The 24414-nt window shown below is 44.2% G+C and overlaps 1 protein-coding gene across 3 annotated transcripts in view; it reads left to right on the top strand.

Annotated features, from left to right (window-relative positions):
* The window catches only part of LOC147666706 (lysozyme g-like), a 44257-nt gene that overhangs the window by 6195 nt on the left and 13648 nt on the right, over window positions 1-24414 (top strand). Inside the window, exons 2-6 of one of the 3 annotated variants that reach the window (XM_086948949.1) lie at window positions 444-515; window positions 3026-3097; window positions 3363-3434; window positions 11445-11641; window positions 14538-14676. In XM_086948949.1, coding sequence (XP_086805075.1) covers window positions 444-515; window positions 3026-3097; window positions 3363-3434; window positions 11445-11641; window positions 14538-14676 — 552 coding nt within the window. The remainder of the gene's footprint in view (window positions 1-443; window positions 516-3025; window positions 3098-3362; window positions 3435-11444; window positions 11642-14537; window positions 14677-24414) is intronic. The other 2 variants (XM_086948947.1, XM_086948948.1) reach the window with 2 other exon arrangements.

The following is a 24414-nucleotide window of genomic DNA, read 5'->3' as shown; positions in this document are numbered from 1 at the left end:
CACAGAAGAAGGCACCATGGCTGAGATCACGTCGTGTTTTTTCGGATAACTTAGCATGAAGACTTAACAGCCTTTGAGGCTTGACTTTATATTACGACGTTCCACTTAGGCGTGTTTCCTATCTGTTATGGATCAGATCGGTGTGTTTTGTACCTGTTGTGTATCCCATTTTACAGCAGCTTTCGGGGCGTTCAAGATAGACTTGTTTTTATTTTTTGTGTTATGGTGAGGGAAGCCCAGACTGCTAAAGTTGTATAGTGTTATGTTTAGCAGGAACTTCAAGCCTTTTGGCACTGAAAGGAGCATGTGACGTGTTCTTCTGCGCCACCCTTTCACACCTGTCAAACATGATCACAACACAAGTCAGAATTAAGATGTCATGTTTCCCTGTCTGTGCTGTTTCTCAGATGAAATACTCTTTTAATTCATGGTGTGACCCTTAGGTGAAATTATGAGAGTGGAGACCTCTGGAGTTTCCAAGCAGACTGCGCAGCAGGACAGACTGACTGAGAGAGGTAAGCTCAACACCCTTGCGCATACATGCAGAGTTTTTTGGGCCCTCGGAATGCAATTTCTCATTTAATAGTTAACCCTGGGTGAACTCCACTCCGCTTACAGAGTTTGCGGAATTTTCCACGTTACGCGGAGCTCGCGGAGTTCCCAAAAACTCCGCTAAGCATCGAAGGCATGTTTCCTATCTGTTATGATCAGATCTGTGTCTTTTTTACCTGTTGTGGATCCCCTTTTAAATCAGCTTTCTGGGCCTTCAAGATAGATTTGTTTCTTTAGTGTGTTATGGTGGGGGATGCCCAGTCTGCTACAGTGGTATAGTGTTATGTTTAGCAGGAACTTGTGGTATATGTCTTCTATTTCTGTTGTAGTTCTTTACCTTTTCTTTAGTTCTGTAGTTCTGTTACCTCATTTAGATTCCTAAGTATGTAATTGAGAATCCTTTTATTGTGAGTCTAGATTCTACTTCAGTGAAGCTGTTGTAGCTGATCTGGAGAGATGCCTAGGCTCTAGCACCAGTGGGTTTTAATACTACTTGTAAAATAAATAATTTAAACTTAATTACTGCCTCCTACCGCTCTTTACAATGGCGACAAGGTTTATTTAATTAATTAACGACCCACTGTGTAGCTTTTCTTAAAAAAAAGGACTATTTTGTCTTTTATGAACTTTACTGATACAGACTTTCTGCGTGGTTGTGCCGGCTACCATAGTCCTTTTGATGAAGATTTGGGCATCTTTACTGAAATCCCTGAAACTTTCTGATGTTTTAAGGTACTGTTACGATTTTATTATTCTTTTTGGATTTAAAGCGGTCCTTCCTTACCGATCTCCAAGGCCGTTGGACTTTGCTCGCGCTGAATTCACGCGCTGGATCTTCTCTCGAGCTGGCCCTTTGTGACGCTGCACGCTGTCACGTGATCTGCTGGAACGCACAAACTGTGCTGGAACGCTTCGTTTCACGTTGACACGCAACGTCGCGGCCATTTTAGCTGCATTATTTCTTGTCTTCAAGTCCTACAAGTCCTTGGCAGAGACTTTCTATTGATTTTTCCGGACCTTTTGAGTGTCTGGGTAGGGAGATGAGATTTCTTATTGTTTTAATTGATGATTTTTCCAAATGGATTTATTTTTCTTTTGTAGAACATCCTACCACTGATGAAGTTGTGTGTTTTCTGGACAACATTTTTAGGGTTGAGGGGGCACCTATTTCTTTGATGTCAGATAATGGGGTCCAATTTGTTTCCAGTAAGATGCAAGTTTTTTTGAATGAGTTTGGTGTTACTGCTGTCAGAGCTCCTCTTTATAGCCCTCGCTCCAATGGTCAGGTGGAGAGGGCCTACAGATTTTTTAAGGAGGGCGTTCAGGCCGCTTTGGAGAGCAAACTTGATGTGTTGGAGTTTTTAAAGGAGAAGATTTGGAGTTACCACTTGACTCCCAATTCTTGCACTGGTGTTTCTCCTTATTTTTTAATGAGAGGCAGGGAACCTAGGTGCATGTTCATGCCTTTAATTGGTAATGCGAAGCTTAGTAAGATCAGTTTAGAGGATTCCATCATTAAGGCCAGGGACAATATAGTTTCAGCTCGGTTGTCTGGTAAGGTTTATCATGATTTGTCCCATCATTGTAAGAACAAAATTGTAACTATTGGTGACTGGGTTAGAATTGTTAAACCATCTTTTACTCCCAAGGGTTTGTCTAAGTTCTCTGAACCTTTTCAAGTAGAGGACGTCACCAATTCTACTGTTTTGCTTAAGGACAAGGGTTGGTGGAGCAAAAGTTCTGTGATTGTTCTTAAACCAGGCCAAGAACGTTTCTTTGCTAAAAAGGGAGATGGTGTCTCGTTTAATGATTTTGTTCATTCTAATGACAATGACACTGCTGGCAAATGTCTTGACTCTGTTCCTGACAGTGCTTGTTTGCCTTCTTCTGATCTTGCTGACACTGTTCCTGGGGATGATGCTTCTTTGAGCTCTTCTGTTCAAAATGTTCCTATTTCATCTAAAAGGAATGTGAAATTGCCTAAGAAATACTGTGATTATGTTTTAGACTAGTTTTGTTTTTTTTGTTTTATTTTGTTTTATTTTGTTGGAAAAGGAACTTGTGGTATATGTCTTCTATTTCTGTTGTAGTTGTTTACCTTTTCTTTAGTTCTGTAGTTCTGTCACTTCATTTAGATTCCTAAGTATGTAATTGAGAATCCTTTTATTGTGAGTCTAGATTCTACTTCAGTGAATCTGTTGGAGCTGATCTGGAGAGATGCCTAGGCTCTAGCACCGGTGGGTTTTAATACTACTTGTAAAATTAATAATTTAAACCTAATTACTGCCTCCTACCGCTCTTTACAGAACTTCAAGCCTTTTGGCACTGAAAGGAGCATGTGACGTGTTCTTCTGCGCCACCCTTTCACACCGTCAATCATGATCACAACACAAGTCAGAATTAAGATGTCATGTTTCCATGTCTGTGCTGTTTCTCAATGAAATACTCTTTTAATTCATGGTGTGACCCTTAGGTGACGTCATGAAAGTGGAGACCTCTGGAGCTTCCAAGCAGACTGCGCAGCAGGGCAGGCTGACTGAGAGAGGTAAGCTCAACACCCTTGCGCACACATGCAGAGTTTTTTGGGCCCTCGAAATGCGATTTCTCTTTTATCAGTTAACCCTGGGCGGTGAACTCCGCTCGCAGAGTTTGTGGAATTTACCGCATTCCGCGTTACATGGAGCTCGCCGAGTTCCCAAAAACTCTGTTTCGCAACTGAGGCATGTTTCCTATCTGTTAAGATCAGATCTATGTGTTTTGTAGCTGTTGTGTATCCCATTTTACAGCAGCTTTCATGGTGTGACCCTTAGGTGACATTATGAGAGTGGAGACCTCTGGAGCTTCCGAGCAGACTGCGCGGCAGGAAAGACTGACTGAGAGAGGTAAGCTCAACACCCTTGCGCACACATTCAGCGTTTGTTTGGCCTCGGAATGCAATTTCTCATTTAATAGTTAACCCTGGGCGGTGAACTCCGCTTCGCTCGCGGAATTTGCAGAGATTTACGCATTCCGTGTTACGTGCAGCTTGCAGAGTTCCCAAAAACTCTGCACCGCGTTGCGGAGTGGAGTCTTTTTCCTCACTCGCATTCGTCAACTTCAAATTGGCGACCGCGATCAAAGAAAATCAACCTCCCGGCGAGATTTTTCCTCGTTTACAATTGTCAAAATTAAGTTGCCGAGTGCGAGTGTGGAAAATAACTATCCCGGCGAGATTTCTTAATGCGGGCAGGTCAGGTTTCTCATTGCGAGAGGTCGCATATGCCCGTGACCGCTCGTATTGAGAAACTGCACGTTCGCGTTCAGAAAGCTTCCGCTCGAGTAAAAATCTACTCGAGCAGCAGAAAGGAAAGCAGCGCTCGCTTGCGCTGTGTATGGTGCTGTTCACGAAGATTGCACAGGGCGGACAAGCATCCAGCACTGTGCAATCACAGCGAATGGCATTTTTCTATCAAACTCTGCACTTGCGGAGCTTCGCGTAGCACAGCGGAGTATTTTTTCCCACTTTGCGGAGTTGCGCTATCCACCCAGGGTTATTAATAGTAACTTCCCACTAACTGACTGGAAATGGTCTTTAGAAACAGACACCCCCAGAATGGATTTCCCCACAATCATATTCAAAATATAGCCAAATATTTTAAAATACTGAACCCTGCCCATATCTGCCTATTTGTCATAATTTTGGTCCACCAATTTCTGGCAAAATGCTGTCCCATTTCTTACATATTAACTCTTCTTCAGAAAATCAGTGCAGCCTTAATTGCAGCCATTCCCAAAGTTTTTTCTCCTTTGTATTAATGTCTGAGGTGCATAATCAGTTTTGTATTAGAAATATTCTTATCAGGGTGGGAGCGCACCAGACACGCCCCAACGTAATTACCTCTTGCATGATGGTTCATGAAGTTCATTATTTCTCGCTCCATTCAATTCAAAGGGTTCATAGCCAGTGCTGCATTATTAGTTTCAATTCGTATCCCTAGACACGTGTTTCATGATTCCTCAATCGTCAGTAGGGAAAAAAGCAAAGTTCAAAGTTCATGCTGTGAGTGGAACTGGTCCTGGGAGATAAGGCAGCATGCCCTGCAACCTATGAACTTTGCTTTTTTTCCCTACTGACGATTGAGGAATCATGAAACACGTGTCTAGGGATACAAATTGAAATTAATAATACAGCACTGGCTATGAACACTTTGAATTAAAATGAGCGAGAAATAATGAACTACATGAACCATCATGCCAAAGGTAATTTTGTTGGGGCGTGTCTGGTGCGCTCCCACCTCCCTGAAAGTATTGTATTAGAAATATCCCGTTGATCCCATTATAGCAGATGATAAGGCTTGTGTACTGCCCGAACTTGGTCCCATCACAGTGTAACTAGTCAACTCCATGAATGCCGGCATCCTAAAAGTTGTGGAGTCTCTTGTGTTTCCTTGGTAACTGTAGAACCCCCGTAATGTCCACTGGGTAAGCGTATCAGGCCCAGGCAGCCTCAAAACAATCAAGAGCTGTTGGCAGGCTTCTACTTCCTTAGCTGTAAAAGGATTAAAATAAGCACTTCCAGTTTTAGAGCCTTGTTACGTGTTTGGTGGTCCTCCAGGATCACCGGCACCGCTGTGCTGGCAGGAAGGCCGCCAAGCCTGTGGTGCGACTGCCTGCCTGGATTCTGAGTTGAATCTAGGGCGGACGGTGCTGCAGTGGTCTCACGGTGGTGGCTGTGTTAGGCCTATAGAAGAGCCTTAACAGCAGACCACAGCAATGACAGTGCCTGCAGCACGTTCCTGCGCAGCATGAACGAGGGTTCAATTCTAGGGTGGCACAGCATGTGTCCTCCCAGAAGCATCCCCCAGGCCCAGAAGCGACTGGGTTGCATCTCCGCCGCCCTTTTCATGGTGGGTTCACCTCCATGAAATGGGTGGTGGAAATACAACTCGGAATATGCTCGACGGTGCTGCAGTGGCACCACCAGCATATTCCTGCACCTTTACGGTGCGCCACCACCACGCAATCCTGGATCCCGGCAGACACGGCGGTCCAACCGTCACACTTGAAATACGGCAAGTGGACTCCCAGTGGTGACGGTGGTCAGACCGCCACCATGAGTATAGCGGTCCTAGGACCACAGTACTCATCAAAAGGCCCTTAATATTGATTGTGTATCCTAGTGCCTGGGATGGGTGTGCTGGTGGTGTGCATTGGCTGTGCTCTTGGCCACATGTGTGTTCATGTGTTGCTTCTTACACACTGCAAGCCAGCCTGGTCGGAATGGTCTGACAGTGACAAGTGAACCTTCCTGCTCCATTGAAGAGGACGTGCATCCAAATTCAGATGCATAACACTTGCCAAGAAAGGCTCCTGCAGACAAGGGATACTATAGAGCGGACCTCCCCCTGCAAACGCTCTAAACGCCAACATGATAGCATGAATTTAATGCGTTTAGTTACTGGCAGCCAATGTACCTGCTTGAGATGGGGGTGGGAGGAACTCTCCCGATATGACGTGCTGCTGCGTGTTGAATAATCCGAAGTCTTTGAATTAGAAAGGAAAGATTTAAACTCAAGACTATGGCGTAATTCAGGCAGCGGGTAAGCAGTGTGTGAAGCAACGTGTTCATGAGTCCTCAGTTATAAGGTGCAGCAACTCCTGTAGCAATTTCAGTTTGGAGAAACATACTGACTAAATCTACTACATTTGCGCAGGGAAGGAAAGGGCTGCGTCAAAGATAACACCAAGAATTTATGGCAGGAGCAGTAGGAACCCGTGGGTGGAGGAGAAGGACCACGAGAACGAAGAATAGAACTGCTGTTTAATTGGAGTTCAATCGGAGGAAGTTCCCTTCAATCCATCCGGCCACTCCCTTAAGTCTCTCCTTTTGTTGAGTGCAACCTCGGAATGCTCCTGAAATAATCATAGGAGCTGGGTGTCACCGGCACACCATAGAATGCAATCAGGCCACCCAAAGAAACCATATACAGATGGAACAGAGTCAGACTCAGGCCAGCCAAAGAAACCATATACAGATGGAACAGAGTCGGACTCAGGCCAGCCAAAGAAACCATATACAGATGGAACAGAGTCGGACTCAGGCCAGCCAAAGAAACCATATACAGATGGAACAGAGTCGGACTCAGGCCAGCAAAAGGAACCATATACAGATGGAACAGAGTCGGACTCAGGCCAGCCAAAGAAACCGTATACAGATGGAACAGAGTCGGACTCAGGCCAGCCAAAGAAACCATATACAGATGGAACAGAGTCGGACTCAGGCCAGCCAAAGAAACCATATACAGATGGAACAGAGTCGGACTCAGGCCAGCCAAAGGAGCCATATACAGATGGAACAGAGTCGGACTCAGGCCAGCCAAAGAAACCATATACAGATGGAACAGAGACGGACTCAGGCCAGCCAAATAAACCATATACATTTGGAACAGAGTCAGACTCAGGCCAGCCAAAGAAACCATATACAGATGGAACAGAGTCAGACTCAGGCCAGCCAAGGAAACCATATACAGATGGAACAGAGTCGGACTCAGGCCAGCCAAAGGAACCATATACAGATGGAACAGAGTCAGACTCAGGCCAGCCAAAGAAACCATATACAGATGGAACAGAGTCGGGCTCGAAGCTCAGCCTTCCGGGACGCCATATAACCTGCACACCATAGAATGCAATCAGGCCAGCCAAAGAAACCATATACAGATGGAACAGAGTCAGACTCAGGCCAGCCAAAGAAACCATATACAGATGGAACAGAGTCGGAATCAGGCCAGCCATAGAAACCATATACAGATGGAACAGAGTCGGGCTCAGGACAGCCAAAGAAACCATATACAGATGGAACAGAGTCAGACTCAGGCCAGCCAAAGAAACCATATACAGATGGAACAGAGTCAGACTCAGGCCAGCCATAGAAACCATATGCAGATGGAACAGAGTCAGACTCAGGCCAGCCAAAGAAACCATATACAGATGGAACAGAGTCAGACTCAGGCCAGCCAAAGAAACCATATACAGATGGAACAGAGTAGGACTCAGGCCAGCCAAAGAAACCATATTCAGATGGAACAGACTCGGACTCAGGCCAGCCAAAGAAACCATATACAGATGGAACAGAGTCAGACTCAGGCCAGCCAAAGAAACCATATACAGATGGAAAAGAGTCAGACTCAGGCCAGCCATAGAAACCATATACAGATGGAACAGAGTCGAACTCAGGCCAGCCAAAGAAACCATATACATTTGGAGCAGAGTCGGACTCAGGCCAGCCAAAGAAACCATATACAGATGGAACAGAGTCGGACTCAGGCTAGCCAAAGAAACCATTTGCAGATGGAACAGAGTCGGACTCAGACCAGCCAAAGCAACCATATACATTTGGAACAGAGTCGGACTCAGGCCAGCCAAAGGAACCATATACAGATGGAACAGAGTCGGACTCAGGCCAGCCAAAGAAACCATATACAGATGGAACAGAGTCGGACTTAGGCCAGCCAAAGAATCCATATACAGATGGAACAGAGTCAGACTCAGGCCAGCCAAAGAAACCATATACAGATGGAACAGAGTCAGACTCAGGCCAGCCAAAGAAACCATATACAGATGGAACAGAGTCGGACTCAGGGTAGCCAAAGAAACCATATACAGATGGAACAGAGTCGGACTCAGGCTAGCCAAAGAAACCATTTGCAGATGGAACAGAGTAGGACTCAGGCCAGCCAAAGAAACCATATACAGATGGAACAGAGTAGGACTCAGGCCAGCCAAAGAAACCATATACAGATGGAACAGAGTCGGACTCAGGCTAGCCAAAGAAACCATATACAGATGGAACAGAGTCGGACTCAGGCCAGCCAAAGAAACCATATACAGATGGACCAGAGTCGGACTCAGGCCAGCCAAAGAAACCATATACATATGGAACAGAGTCGGACTCAGGCCAGCCAAAGAAACCATATACAGATGGACCAGAGTCGGACTCAGGCCAGCCAAAGAAACCATATACAGATGGAACAGAGTCGGGCTCAAGCCAGCCAAAGAAACCATATACAGATGGAACAGAGTCGGACTCAAGCCAGCCAAAGAAACCATATACAGATGGAACAGAGTCGGACTCAGGCCAGCCAAAGAAACCATATACAGATGGAACAGAGTCGGACTCAGGCCAGCCAAAGAAACCATATACAGATGGAACAGAGTCAGACTCAGGCCTGCCAAAGAAACCATACACAGATGGAACAGAGACTGACTCAGGCCAGCAAAGAAACCATATACAGATGGAACAGAGTCAGACTCAGGCCAGCCATACAAACCATATACAGATGGAACAGAGTCGGACTCAGGCCAGCCAAAGAAACCATATACAGATGGAACAGAGTCGGACTCAGGCCAGCCAAAGAAACCATATACAGATGGAACAGAGTCAGACTCAGGCCAACCAAAGAAACCATATACAGATGGAACAGAGTCGGACTCAGGCCAGCCAAAGAAACCATATACAGATGGAACAGAGTCAGACTCAGGCCTGCCAAAGAAACCATACACAGATGGAACAGAGACTGACTCAGGCCAGCAAAGAAACCATATACAGATGGAACAGAGACGGACTCAGGCCAGCCAAAGGAACCATATACAGATGGAACAGAGTCGGACTCAGGCCAGCCAAAGAAACCATATACAGATGGAACAGAGTCAGACTCAAGACAGCCAAAGAAACCATATACAGATGGAACAGAGTCGGACTCAGGCCAGCAAAGAAACCATATACAGATGGAACAGAGACGGACTCAGGCCAGCCAAAGAAACCATATACAGATGTAAATGTAAATGTATAGGCATTTATATAGCGCACTACTTACCCGTAGGGTCCCAAGGCGCTTCGACCGCTGCGAAACCCTTCCTGGCTTCCCTGAGAGATGGTCCCTTAATGGGTATCTCCAGGGTGAGACCAGGCATCCCCGGCGGTCTGGTGGGGCCGTTAGTGAAGATGAGGCAAGCTAATGCCCAGAGTTGCCGAGTGTGATCGCTGATCAGAGTGGGCACCGAGGCGAGAGAATTATCGAGTCCGCTGACCCTGGTCCAGAAACCTGCCGCGCCGGGAATCGAACCCTGGTCCCGGGCCGTCCTCTGCTCTCGGGTCTGCCGCCTCTAACCAGTGAGCCACACTACTTCACTCCAGATGGAACAGAGTCAGACTCAGGCCAGCCAAAGAAACCATATACAGATGGAACAGAGTCAGACTCAAGCCAGCCAAAGAAACCATATACAGATGGAACAGAGTCAGACTCAAGACAGCCAAAGAAACCATATACAGATGGAACAGAGTCGGACTCAGGCCAGCAAAGAAACCATATACAGATGGAACAGAGACGGACTCAGGCCAGCCAAAGAAACCATATACAGATGGAACAGAGTCGGACTCAGGCCAGCCAAAGAAACCATATACAGATGGAACAGAGTCAGACTCAAGCCAGCCAAAGAAACCATATACAGATGGAACAGAGTCGGACTCAGGCCAGCCAAAGAAACCATATACAGATGGACCAGAGTAGAACTCAGGCCAGCAAAGAAACCATATACAGATGGAACAGAGTCGGACTCAGGCCAGCCAAAGAAACCATATACAGATGGAACAGAGTCAGACTCAGGCCAGCCAAAGAAACCATATACAGATGGAACAGAGTCAGACTCAGGCCAGCCAAAGAAACCATATACAGATGGAACAGAGTTGAACTCAGGCCAGCCAAAGAAACCATATACATATGGAACAGAGTCGGACTCAGGCCAGCCAAAGAAACCATATACAGATGGAACAGAGTCAGACTCAGGCCAGCCAAAGAAACCATATACAGATGGACCAGAGTCGGACTCAGGCCAGCAAAGAAATCATATACAGATGGAACAGAGTCGGGCTCAGGCCAGCCAAAGAAACCATATACAGATGGAACAGAGTCGGACTCAGGCCAGCCAAAGAAACCATATACAGATGGAACAGAGTCATACTCAGGACAGCCAAAGAAACCATATACAGATGGAACAGAGTCAGACTCAGGTGGCCTGCAGTCCATGGCCTCTCAGTGGCCTGCAGTCCATGGCCTCTCAGTGACCCGCGGTCCATGGCCTCGCAGTGGCCTCCAGTCCATGGCCTCTCAGTGGCCTGCAGTCCATGGCCTCTCAGTGGCCTGCAGTCCATGGCCTCTCAGTGGCCTGCAGTCCATGGCCTCTCAGTGGCCTGCAGTCCATGGCCTCTCAGTGGCCCGCAGTCCATGGCCTCTCAGTGGCCTGCAGTCCATGGCCTCTCAGTGGCCTGAAGTCCATGGCCTCTCAGTGGCCCGCAGTCCATGGCCTCTCAGTGGCCCGCAGTCCATGGCCTCTCAGTGGCCCGCAGTCCATGGCCTCTCAGTGGCCTGCAGTTCATGGCCTCTCAGTGGCCTGCAGTCCATGGCCTCTCAGTGGCCTGCAGTCCATGGCCTCTCAGTGGCCTGCAGTCCATGGCCTCTCAGTGGCCTGCAGTCCATGGCCTCTCAGTGGCCCGCGGTCCATGGCCTCTCAGTGGCCTGCAGTCCATGGCCTCTCAGTGGCCTGCAGTCCATGGCCTCTCAGTGGCCTGCGGTCCATGGCCTCTCAGTGGCCCGCTGTCCATGGCCTCTCAGTGGCCCGCTGTCCATGGCCGCTCAGTGGCCTGCAGTCCATGGCATGAAGTCATGGATTCTGCCCAAGTTATGGTTTCTGTTCAAACTGGAGACAGGTTGTGTAGCACAGGGTAATGTTCAGGGCCTGTGAATCATTTTAGGACGTAGGAGGAATAACAGGTCAGCTGGATCTAAAACTAACCTAATGAGCTTTTTTCATGCATGATTGTGAGTGATCAAGGACAAAATGTTGATTTTTGATTCCAGGAGTTGCAGCATCTCGTAAGATGGCTCAGAGTGACTCCTCCAATATGCAAAAATACAAGGGCCTTATCGACAGCGTAGCACGGGAGAAGAATGTCCAAGCGTGCATTATTGCTGGAATTATCTCGCGGGAGTCCTGTGCTGGAGCCGACCTGATCCAAGGGTGGGATGACGATGGCAATTGCTTTGGACTCATGCAGGTTTGTATGATTAAAATCCTTTTATCTTGATCTACTGTCCTATGTGAGATTGTGTTATTGCCTGCACTGGTTATCATCCGGGGCTCAAGGCTAGATGCACATGTTCTGTCCTAACTCAAATCCTTCCAATCACGATGCACAAATCCAGAATATCACTAAAAATGTTGTTGTCAAAATGCTGGAAGGCTGCAGTGAAATTAAGGAAGCTGAAAGGCAGTACCAGTTATTCAAAATGTCCATATTGGGTATTGAATGCCACATTCCATTAATCCTTTTCACGTAGTTGTATGTTCCTCTAAGATCCAACTTATACAATACTTTGACCGATTTGACTTGATCCAGGGATGGCAGATATCGATTTCTTATGATAATCACATTCATTCTCGATAGTTTATGCATGGCTTGTATTCCCCATTTGCCTTCGACACAAAAAGGATTGGGGCCCCTGCTGGAAAGGTGGTCTGTTGAATAAAGCTTTTAGCAAAGTTTTACTGAAGATATTGTTGTACAATGCCGGCCTCTTTCACCTTCCAGTGGATAGATCTTCCTGTGTGGAATAGGCTCTCCAGGTAATAGATTGATTTGTCTGTCATACTCTCAATGAGGTGGACGAGTGTCGACTCTTTTCTTTATAAACACATCTAAATTCATGATCATTTGGAGGAACAACCTCGACATCCTTCTGTACTTTTGGGGGGGCTTCAGAAGAATTTGGCTGTACCTCAGAGCATGGAAAGGCTGATGCTGACAAGGTTTATGTGGAAAACTGGGCTGGTACCATTTCTTACGTGTCACATACTATTTCCGTGCAGGGATTTGATTTCTTTTTAGTTTTTCAGGCTGATGGCCTGACTTAGGGGCCGATTAGGATGGCGGACGGATCGCCTTCGCCATGCAGGCGGTGGCGATCCGTCCGCCATCCGTGCCCGTCCGCTCTCAATTTCCCCCCGCCATATTACAATGGCGGGGGGACCGCGGCGGTCAGAAACACCGTCTGCCGCTTTTCCGCCGCAGTCGGCTTGCGACTGTGGCAGAAAAGCTCTAATATGGAGGCGGTGTCTATCAGACACCGCCAGCCATATTAGGATGGGCTGTGGGGTATGCCTTTATGTGGCGGCAATGCCGCCACAGAAAGGCATGCGGTCCTAGTTGCCTACAACAACTGTGATTCCGTTACTAATTGTTTTAAATTAAATAGTGAATTTTTTATTGGTTTTTATATCATATGTGATTTTGGGTACTATCATTACGCTGTACAACAAAATGTTTTAATGGTATTATAATAAATTGTATATTTTTATAACATACACACTGTTTAGGGTTCTTGATTTGTTTATTATATGTTTTTAATTGCCTACATGGTACACACTTTGAATTGTTTTTGGCATTTTGAGATACATGGGAAATACACCAAAAGGTTCTTATTAGTTGAATAGTCATTTTTACCCTCTCACAATCCAACAAATTCTTGGAGTGTGAATACTAATGTTATTTCCTTAGCTATGTAATGTTTTTAATTTTGTTATATTTAATGTAGTGTAAATTATTAATTTGTATGAAAAGTATCACTTTAATTATTTAAATTGTTATATATTATTTATTTTTATATTTATATAATAAGTTTATATATATGTAAATATATGTTTCACAATGTTTAAAATATTTTATAATTAAGATTAATAATTATTTTATAATATTATTAAGTAAATATATATGTTTAAAAAATTATGTTTTTTTAGATTGCATTTATTATTTTCACATGTTAAGCTTTTTACATTATTTTAAGTATTTTGTATTTAATTGTGTTTAATATTTAATTACTTTTATATTATTTTTAATACATTTAAAAAATTCATCATTTTAACTATCGATATTTTGTACTCAATATTTTAGTACTTACCTGTTTGTAGATAGGGATTCTATATTCTGTACTTCAATATTTTGGAGTCAATATTTTGTGCGTTCTATATTATGTCCCTCGATATTTAGTCACTGAACCCTTTTGAATATGGTTAGTCTGGAGCTCTGTACAATATTCTATCTAGGCCCAAGCCAGGCCTGCGTTAAAATATTGTCATATATGACATATTTCAAGAGGACCATTTTAAATGAGAAACATGTACCCGGTCAGTGGTTATCCTAGAGAAGACACAATTCTCCACTGCTGGAGCCTTGCCAGCTATCAGGCACAATGCCCGCTCCTTGCTGTGCCACCTCTCACACATATGTGGGTGTGCCAGACTGAGGTGCTGCATCCTCAGCAGTGCAAGTTTCACCTCTGACCCTTTGCACCTCTGATAGGGACCGCTCGTTAGTGAGTGCGCGGCTTGGAACTCGGTTCCATGTTTCATCATACGCTGCATCTGCCTCACTTTTGAAAGGGGAGAGGGATGTACTTGAAGTGAATGGAGAGTTTGACTGCATCTGCCTGCACTGGCCTGCTTGAGGGGGTACCCGGGACCTCCATACCTCGCGTTCAAGGGGTACCCTATGACATTACTGTGCATGCAATGACGTGTTTGCACATGCACCCACACCTGTAATATGACATGGGTGTGAGACAAAGGCTTCCATCATTGCATGCAGCGGGCACACGTGTATCTTGTGCTCTGGGCACCCCGCTGTGATATGCCCCCTTGACCCACATTAGACTCCTCATGTCTAAGTCAAGGTTCATCAAGACTCCCTCAGTGGGTTCCTTTCTCCCTAAGGGTCGTTTGCAAAAACAAGCAGAGGTGAAAGAAACATCAGTCTCACAAGCTAAGCAGCTCAGCCGGACACACTTCACTGAGAGTCACCACCGGACAGCTCTGTGGGTTATCGACACTCAAAGCAATCTTTATGCGTGAACACGACACATGCTCTCCTTGAATCTGTTTGTCTTGCTTTGCATTAGGTAGCTAAGGAGTGGCACACCCCCAGAGGGGCCTGGGACAGCAAAGAACATCTCTTACAAGCCACTGGGACCCTCGTTCACATGATCACCACCATCCAGAAGAAGTTCCCGCAGTGGACAAGGGAGCAGCAACTAAAGGGTGAGTCCTTAAGTACTTGTCTTTCACATGCATCACTTGGACTGTGTGCAGCTGACAAACATGGCCTCTTCTGTGCTACAGGAGGCGATAGTGTTCTAAGGCCATTCTTTCTCCATCACAAGAACAGCCATCAAATTAAATCCAATCAATCAGCCGTGGATTGCCTTAGAACATTGCGTGTGGGGGCCCCGCCGAAGGGAAGAGGCGGAGGGCCAAAAATGGCCCTTAGAAGTCTCCTGATCCATCATTTCAAAGTTTCTTCTAATGTAGCTCCCTCTTTAATTTAGAATATTCTTTCATCAGTGGCGACAGGGTTCTAAAGACATGTTTGTGGTCCTGGCGATAGATGTCCTCTTCCTTGGTATAGTCCCTCTCCTGCAGCTCAGACCTTTATCTCTGCTCCAAGGTCTTCAGTGACCGGTGTGGACCAGGGCCGCGGCTGGAGTCAAGTATGCCCTGTGTTGGGAGAAAGACCCCGGCAGACGTGGGTTGAGGCTGAATCTTTATCTGGGGGTTAGTTCTCTGGTGAGTGATTCGCAGCCTTTGAAAACTGACAGGGGTGAGTGGCTGCATCTAGCAGTCACTCCCTGAACTCGTTTGCACCCTTCCCTTCCTGCAGGGTCCCTTGAACCAGTGAAGGACACTCTGCCTCCCACCCAGGTCTGGTGTCCTGTGAACACAAGTTTTGCAGAGTTCCCTGAGCACAAAAATATGTAAGTGTATCTGTATGATTTACAGATAATATCAATTCAAACAGTGAAAGTCCATATCCATGTATCCAAGTTTGAAAAAAGTCTTTATTTTATTTTTCATCCAGATGATCACGAAGACTTGTAGATATAGCAGTACAGTCTTGATATAATTTACAACAGCCAAACGCCAACACGTGTTTCGTCAAGGGGCATCACCCAATTACTTCCTCAGGGCTGAAACAACAAATTATACCCTATTATAAATCCCAACAGTTGGGAAAACCAAGTCAAATTAAGAAATACCACCACCAAACATTACACCTAAGTGTGCCATTCAAAGAAAAAAACCTCATACAAATAAGTAAGCCATCTCGTAAGTCAAAAGGAAAAAGGGAAAAGAAAAAGGAAAGAACAGAAATACGCCATAAATAACAAATAACACTAATTCCAGAAACTCGACCATCAGATAGACCCTTGTGACATAGGTAAAAGCATGCACAAAGAACCAAAAAGAGAGAAGACACAAAAGTGAAGAACCTTAAAGGGAGCACCTAATCAGAGCAAATATGCTATCCAGTTAGTATAGTGAAACAGACTGAATGCAAATCAGTGCCATCACTGGGATGTGTATAAACAACCAAGGACCTAGTAGTTTGTGTTATGCTCAAGCCTGAAACTCACCATAAAAAATGATATCACTTGTAGATGTGAGAACGGCTGAGTATCAGGAAATTCTATAGAGCAATCCACTGCGAAATATAATATAGAAATCACAAAATACTTTAGAAATAAACTCAGTATAAAATCACTTAAAAAAGAACAAAGTTTTAAGAGAAGTTGCTACATTAGGTAAAAACGATAATTCTCTTACCCTTTAAATGATATCGTAACTTTGTTCCTCACTAATGTCTTCAACAGTATAAAAATCTCATTATGGAAACGATAGGCAAGATAAGCCTGTAAATCTTGGAACATCAAGTATGTCTGCAATAAAACGTCAAGCAAGCAATTGTTTACCAATAGAATCTCAAATTTTGAATCATATTGACACTATAGGTGTCTATTATGTGCATAGAATGCTTAACATCTAATGGTGCCAGTGCACTGCTATCGCGCTGAACCGAAGTCAAACTTATGTTTTATGTTGTAAAAATCCCTTCGGTATGTACAATACCGCCTAACCACACAAATGCTAACCGACCGGTATGCTAGTCCTATCCCCCCGCAGTCGAAAAAGGCATTGAATTATATTTCCGACATAACGGCCATAAGCTGCCAATTATTAATAAACAGAGTAAGCATTAAACTCACCTCGGGTTCCCGTACACGATCATTATCATTCGGACGGCGTGTTGCACCCGCGCCATCTTGGGTAAGTATTAAATACATACACTGGGGCATGGATGTCGAGGAAGGACTCGACACAATGCCTAAGTCACCCCAGACAATTCAGACCATCGGCCGATAATAGTTACGGCCATCAAGATTACATTTAAAAGCTAATTTGTTGTGTTAGTAGTGCTTTGCCTGTTATATTGCGGAAAATAACGCAATTATAAATTAGATCGTGGATCCGATCGTAATTGATTAAAATATAATGTACAGTAGTCAGGATTACTTTTTAAAAGCTAATTTGTTGTGTTAGTAGTGCTTTGCCTGTTATATTGCGAGAATTAACGCAATTATAAATTAGATCGTGGATCCGATCGTAATTGATTGAAATATAACGTTCAGTAGTACATTAGCGCCGGCACCATTATAGAGTAGTACTGGTAATGGTAATACTTAAAACATATATATTTGTTAGTAAAACCAAATTAATATGTATTTTTATAAAAACGACTTCAAAACTCCTTAGTACTGCTGTGTTTCCAGCAAGGCTTTTTTGAACAGTGTCTAGACACAAAAGGATTGAATTAAGGCAGTCTTAGTGGGAAAATTATTAAAGGAGAGTAGAAACAGAAAAAGGACAGCATTAAGGCAGCCCAAGTGAAAAAGAAGGAAGGAAATTAATCAACATTACTGTGTGACAAATATAACCATAATTACATAATCAACTTGACATTCTTCATATAAGTGTATATGTGATTACATGAACTGATTTTTTAACATACACGTCAATGTATATCATCATATGTACTGCGGTGGGTGGTAGCTGTCCGTGGTTCCCTTGATGCCCCATTTTGAGATAGTAAGCTGTAGATTTATTGCTGCATAGGCTATGCGCTGACAATACCTCACTACCTACTCTCCGAATTGTCCTGTGAACACACACTCATTCCACTTAGCCTTTTCTTTTTCTCTTCGCCTGCCCTTACTGTCTTACACTTTCTTTCATGTCAGCAGCATCTGATCTCCATAGCTGATAAGGCAGCTCAGCCAGTTGAGCATTTGATTTTCTTTTTTTTATGAAAGACAATGTAGGATTACAACATTCATCATACAAAAGAGATCAAGCAAATCTGAGTAAAGTATTACAATAATATTTGAATAAATTCATCAGGAGCATATCTTAATCATGAATATAATATCGAAAAAAAGTTGACTGATTTGTCTCCGGGTCTGCTCTGCAGCTCAGCTGGAGCACTGTGAGCTGGAAATGTGTAAAGAAGAAAATGGTATGGAGGGATAAATCACTCACTTATTTTGAGTCAAGGCACCATCAATTACCCTGATGTTTTCAAGGTATTTTTCAAAAATCACTATGAACAATTCAGTAAGATACACATACTATTCGGCGGGAAAAATGGACAAAAACAATTATTCATAACAAAAACATGAAACATAATATACATACATGAACAAATACATAAATCATTACTATAGCATCAATATAATACATATACACAATATATTCAATCTATACAAAACCCTAACATATACAACTACTAATGCACACTCCTTAATCTAAGTGATACACTGTGAGGTAGTCCTCTTAGCAGCAGAGTTATCAAACCTCTCTCTTAGTCTCTAATATGCGCCAATAATCTCATGCCAAAAAATATAATTCATTGGACTCCTCAAATGTCTGTTGACGCGGTCGTGGTCGCGTTTCAGCCTACAATTTCTTTTGGCCTCTTCAGGACAAGGGGACAAAATATCTGTAATCTTCTCCAAACACTCACTCACAACAAGAGTTCAAATCCCCTAGGGTATAAATACCCCTTTAGCGGGGAGATCCACAATCCCACTCTTCACCTTACGTGATTCAATCTGCTGTGCTGGGGTAATGGTGGTCACCCTCCGGTCACAATCTTTTCAATCGTCTGATCCTTTTTTCTGCCAAATATGTCCTCTAGTGTCTCCAAACAATACTTGTAACTCCTGCCGCATAGGTAGCCTCATCGGATGTGGCCTCTCGTGGCCTTGAGAGAGCAGGAACCTCTCCAAGCCACATAAATGTAAAGACTTAAACTACCAAGGCCTCTCACTGGGAGGGGCAGCATTGAGCCAAGGTCTAGCTGACCAGAGCCAGGTGGTGATCGAAGCAAACACACTGCCCCTTCGTGATGTGGCTGAACCTCCAGAGAGTGATGGAAGGTTAGGAGAGGGGACAATGTGGCAGAGAGCAGTGTGTTTACACCTGGAAGTACTTTGTTCCTGTTTTCTGTGACACTCTCGCACTTGATAAACAGGTGCACTGCATGGAGGCCAAGAGGCCCTGAGCTTTTACTCAACATCCTATTGATGCAACGTGTTTGCACCATAATATAAATCCTGTAATAATGTAAGTAGAATTGATATAGTGCCCCTGCACAACACTCTCTGTAACCCTCTGTACTGTCACAGCCTTCTTTAGATTGGCCAACAATCCATCTGCTAAGTGTTACAAGTTATCTGTATGTCCTGATACAGGGCTGATGGAGTGCCCTGATCCTATCCCGCCATGATGGGGCCCCTCAGTCAGAGGAAATGTGGCAAATCTGATATCATTTGGCGACTCACAAACCCTCCTGCAGTTGTAAGTCATATAAAAAGCGCATGCGTGGAATGTTATACTCGGAAACACATCTACCAAAAGACAAAAGCACCTTGGAAACACATCTATTGAAAGACAAAAGCACCTCGGAAACACATCTATCGAAAGACAAAAGCACCTCGGAAACACATCTATCAAAAGAAAAAAGCACCTCTGAAACACATCTATAGAAAGACAAAAGCACCTCGGAAACACATTTATCGAAAGACAAAAACACCTCGGAAATAAATCTACCGAAAGACAAAAGCACCTCGGACACACATCTATCGAAAGACAAAAGCTCCTCTGACACACATCTATCGAAAGACAAAAGCACCTCGGAAACACACCTATCATAAGACAAAAGCACCTCGGACAAACATCTATCGAAAGACAAAAGCATCTCGGAAACACATCTATCGAAATACAAAAGCACCTCGGAAACACATCTATCGAAAGACAAAAGCACCTCGGACACACATCTATCGAAAGACAAAAGCATCTCGGAAACACATCTATCGAAAGACAAAAGCACTTTGGACACACATCTATTGAAAGACAAAAGCACCTCAGAAACACATCTACCAAAAGACAAAAGCACACCGGACACACTTCTATCGAAAGACAAAAGCACTCCATCTTCAAAAGTTGACCAGCCTTATCAAGAGACAAAAGCACCTCGGAAACACATCTATCGAAAGACAAAAGCACCTCGGACACACATCAATCGAAAGACAAAAGCACCTCGGAAACATCTATCGAAAGACAAAAGTACCTCGGAAACACATCTATCGAAAGACAAAAGCACCTCGGACACACATCTACCAAAATACAAAAGCACCTTGGAAACACATCTATCGAAAGACAAAAGCACCTCGGACACACATCTATCGAAAGACAAAAGCACCTCGGAAACACATCTATCAAAAGACAAAAGCTCCTTGGACACACATCTATCAAAAGACAAAAGCTCCTTGGACACACATCTATTGAAAGACAAAAGCACCTCGGACAAACATCTATCGAAAGACAAAAGCATCTCGGAAACAAATCTATCGAAAGACAAAAGCACCTCGGAAACACATCTATCGAAAGATAAAAGCACCTCGGACACACATCTATCGAAAGACAAAAGCATCTCGGAAACACATCTATCGAAAGACAAAAGCACTTTGGACACACATCTATTGAAAGACAAAAGCACCTCAGAAACACATCTACCAAAAGACAAAAGCACCTCGGACACACTTCTATCGAAAGACAAAAGCACTCCATCTTCAAAAGTTGACCAGCCTTAGCAAGAGACAAAAGCACCTCGGAAACACATCTATCGAAAGACAAAAGCACCTCGGACACACATCAATCGAAAGACAAAAGCACCTCGGAAACATCTATCGAAAGACAAAAGTACCTCGGAAACACATCTATCGAAAGACAAAAGCACCTCGGACACACATCTACCAAAATACAAAAGCACCTTGGAAACACATCTATCGAAAGATAAAAGCACCTCGGACACACATCTATCGAAAGACAAAAGCACCTCGGAAACACATCTATCAAAAGACAAAAGCTCCTTGGACACACATCTATTGAAAGACAAAAGCACCTCGGAAACACATCTATCGAAAGACAAAAGCACTTCGGACAAACATCTATCGAAAGACAAGAGCACCTCGGAAACACATCTATCGAAAGACAAAAGCACCTCGGAAACACATCTATCGAAAGACAAAAGCACCTCGGAAACAGATCTATCGAAAGACAAAAGCACCTTGGACACACATCTATTGAAAGACAAAAGCACCTCGGAAACACATCTACCAAAAGACAAAAGCACCTCGGACACACATCTATCAAAAGACAAAAGCACTTCATCTTCAAAAGTTGACCAGCCTTAGCAAGAGCAGAGTTTTTCCATTGACAAAGAAAAGCATGATGAAATGAATCGGTTAAAGATAGGTTGCACCACATTGAGGAACACTTAGAATTTCATGGATTAGTACAACTTTTTGACTATGTTTAAAAATGCAGTGGCGCCTGGCATGGATCAGGGGTGGCGGGGCTGGGGAGAGGAAAATAAAAACGACACTCATATTTTCTCTCAGGCATCTTTCTGCATCTCTTCCAGCCGGAACCAAGCAGGAAGCCCTCTGTAGTATTCTGTGTTTGTGCCCTTATGGCACTGGTAGTTGGAACCCTGAGTGTTGGGAGTTCTGAGGCTGGGAGTGGAATGCTGACAGTTGGTCAGTTGGATGCTGCACTATGTTCCTGTCGCTGTGCTGCGCTTGAGCCGAATAAACCTATTCACAAGCTTCCTGCGTCTGTGACCCTTCATTGACACTACAGAAATGATGGCGACGATGCTCAAGAGCATGAAACGGACCTGCAGTCTCACCTCGTGAATGTTGCAGAATCGAGAGAGAAGGTCGGAGTGTCTTAGCGCCGGCGAGGAGGAGGAATCGCGCTTTGGGAGAAGAGCAGAACCCCACAGAAGGAATCTGTCCTGAGTGGAGCGCACGACGACGGACACTTCCAGATAAGTGTTCAGATTTGTTTTTCACTGCGCGTCCATCTGGGGGTGGAGAGCTGCTGCGCAATGGTCGTGGTTGGCAGCGTTAGGCACGCTGATTACGACCCGTCGGCCATTTTGACAGTGACGTCTGTGGTTGGCAACGCGGGACCACGCACGCAGCGGCCATTTTGACTAATGAAATCATACGTGGTTGGCAAACCACGAATAAACTGCAAATACTGTTGTGCGCTACACGCTGTGGGGCAAGGTTCAATTTAAAAATGGCAAACAAGATTAAACGGCAAATACAGTTGTGCGTTACACGCTGTGGGGAAAGGAACAATTAAAACACAAAAAAAAACGATCTCCTCCATAACGCTCTACTGTTACACCAACAGTGAGTAGAATCAAAAAGGAAATCAATTAAAGCAAAACGAGTATTTACTGCTGCATTCAGTTTTGCTACTTTACTAGCCAGCATCCAGAACGTTCAAAGGAAAACTTTATTCCTCAGTTGGCACAGCGACATCACAAGACCTGTTGTTTTTTTTTTCATTTTCACTCAAATTACTTTTTCTTGCAATGCAGTCAGTTTCGCCTCCACCGCCTTTCCTGGAGACACCAGGGAATCCACCGATAATTTGGAGGAAGTGGTTTGACGCCTTCGAAACCTATCTAGGTGCAATAGGCGCGTCTAGATACCGCGCAGAAAGGAAGAAGTGTCTTCTGTTGCATTCTTTGGGTTTCGAGGGTAGGGAAATCTTTAAACACTTACCTCCTATTGCAAGAAACAACGAAGATGACATCGATGAGTATGTTGAGACAAGGATGAAATTGGAGTTGAGGTTTGACGTGAAACCAAGTCTCGTTGTGATCAGACATAAGTTTTTCAAAAGAGACCAACTCCCAGGCGAAGATGTGGAAACCTATGTTTCCATTCTGAGACAATTGAGTGCTGAGTGCGAGTTTGAAGGATTCAGAGAACAATTGATTAGGGATCAGTACATCTGCAAGTGCACTGACAAGTCGATACAACAGAAGTTGCTCACGTTAGGGAATCCTACTCTGGAAGAAATAATCCGCACAGCCAAAAGTATTGAATTATCAAAGAAAGAGGTTAAAGAACTTGAAAGAAAGAACGAAGAGTCAGTCTCAATTGTGAGGTCCAAGGAGAACAGAGAAACCAGAACTAATCCTGGTCAACAACCTTTTGAGAGGAACTTTCCTTCTTATCCACAACGCAACGATAGAAATATGTTTTCTAGACGTGACATTTGTTATAGATGTGGGAATCCTTCTCACAATAAGGATAATAAGTTCTGTCCGGCTAGGAGTGCTACTTGCCGCACCTGTGGGAAGTATGGTCATTTTGCTAAAATTTGCCAAAATCCAAGGCAGGGAAATATGAATTTTGTAAATAAGTCTCAGAGTCAGGTTAACACTACTGGGGTAGGATGTGTTGCAGAATGCAATGAAAACACCAGCAGGGGGGAAGATCACATTAGTACCATCCAAGATGACCTTAGAGATATGGTTGTTGTGGTTCGTGAGGGGGAGAATTTCGTTGATGTGTCTACCAAAGTCGACAAAGACATGGTCATAGCTGTGCGTGATGATGGTGTCATTGTTGGAGACCCTTCGGATTGTGTTGATCCTTATGAAAATTTTGGTGTAGGTGATAAAATCATTTCTTTATTGGTAGACTCAGGTGCAAAGGTCACTATGATCACCCAAGAGCTATTTAATGAGACTTGGCCAGGAAGGAAACTAGAACCTCCCGACAGAGCTCCTATATCCTTTGAGGGGCGCAGAATAGCATTGGATGGGTATTTTGAGGATATCATTCAGTTCAGGGGGAGGAAAATTTTTGGGAAAATTTATGTGGCTATCAAGGGTCTTAACATTTTGGGTTGGTTCCATGGCGGATTGTTTCGGTTAATATTAAGACCAGGTGCTAAAGAACAGGTTGGGATGGAAGAGGATGGCTTTATTTTAGAGAGTTTGGCAGTTGTAGAAACTGATGACTATGTGGTAGGTTTGGCCAATAAGTTTCCTTCCGTCTTCAGTAAAGGGCTTGGAACGATTAAAGGTTTCGAACACGAAATCAGAGTAAAGGAAGGGGCCATTCCAGTCAAGCATAAGGTAAGGGGTGTCCCTTTTAGTGTCAGAGATAGTCTTGAAAAGGAACTTATGGATTTGTGCAAAAAAGGAATTATCGAACCTATCGAGTCATCGTTGTGGTTGTCTCCCCTTGTTGTTGCAAGGAAAAGGAATGGAGATTTGCGTGTCTGTGTCGACTTACGCAGCCTTAACAGAAACATCTGGGTTGACTCGCACCCTTTGCCTAAGATCACCGATTTATTGTCTCTTACCAGGGGTGCTAGATGGTTCACCAAGTTGGATCTAGCATCTGCATATCACAGGTGGTGTTGAGTGAGTCCTCTAGGCATTTAACTGCTTTCGTTTCGCCTTTTGGCAGCTTCCAATACTGTAGAATGCCCTTTGGACTTGCCTCTGCGGCAGCAGTTTTTCAGAGGTTAATGAGTCAGATGTTCAAGGACACTCCCGGAGTG

Source organism: Lissotriton vulgaris, unplaced genomic scaffold (assembly GCF_964263255.1).
Source record: "Lissotriton vulgaris unplaced genomic scaffold, aLisVul1.2 SCAFFOLD_1640, whole genome shotgun sequence".
Lineage (NCBI taxonomy): Eukaryota > Metazoa > Chordata > Amphibia > Caudata > Salamandridae > Lissotriton > Lissotriton vulgaris.
Note: the sequence above shows the minus strand (reverse complement) of the source record. Positions and strands in the feature narration are given on the sequence as shown.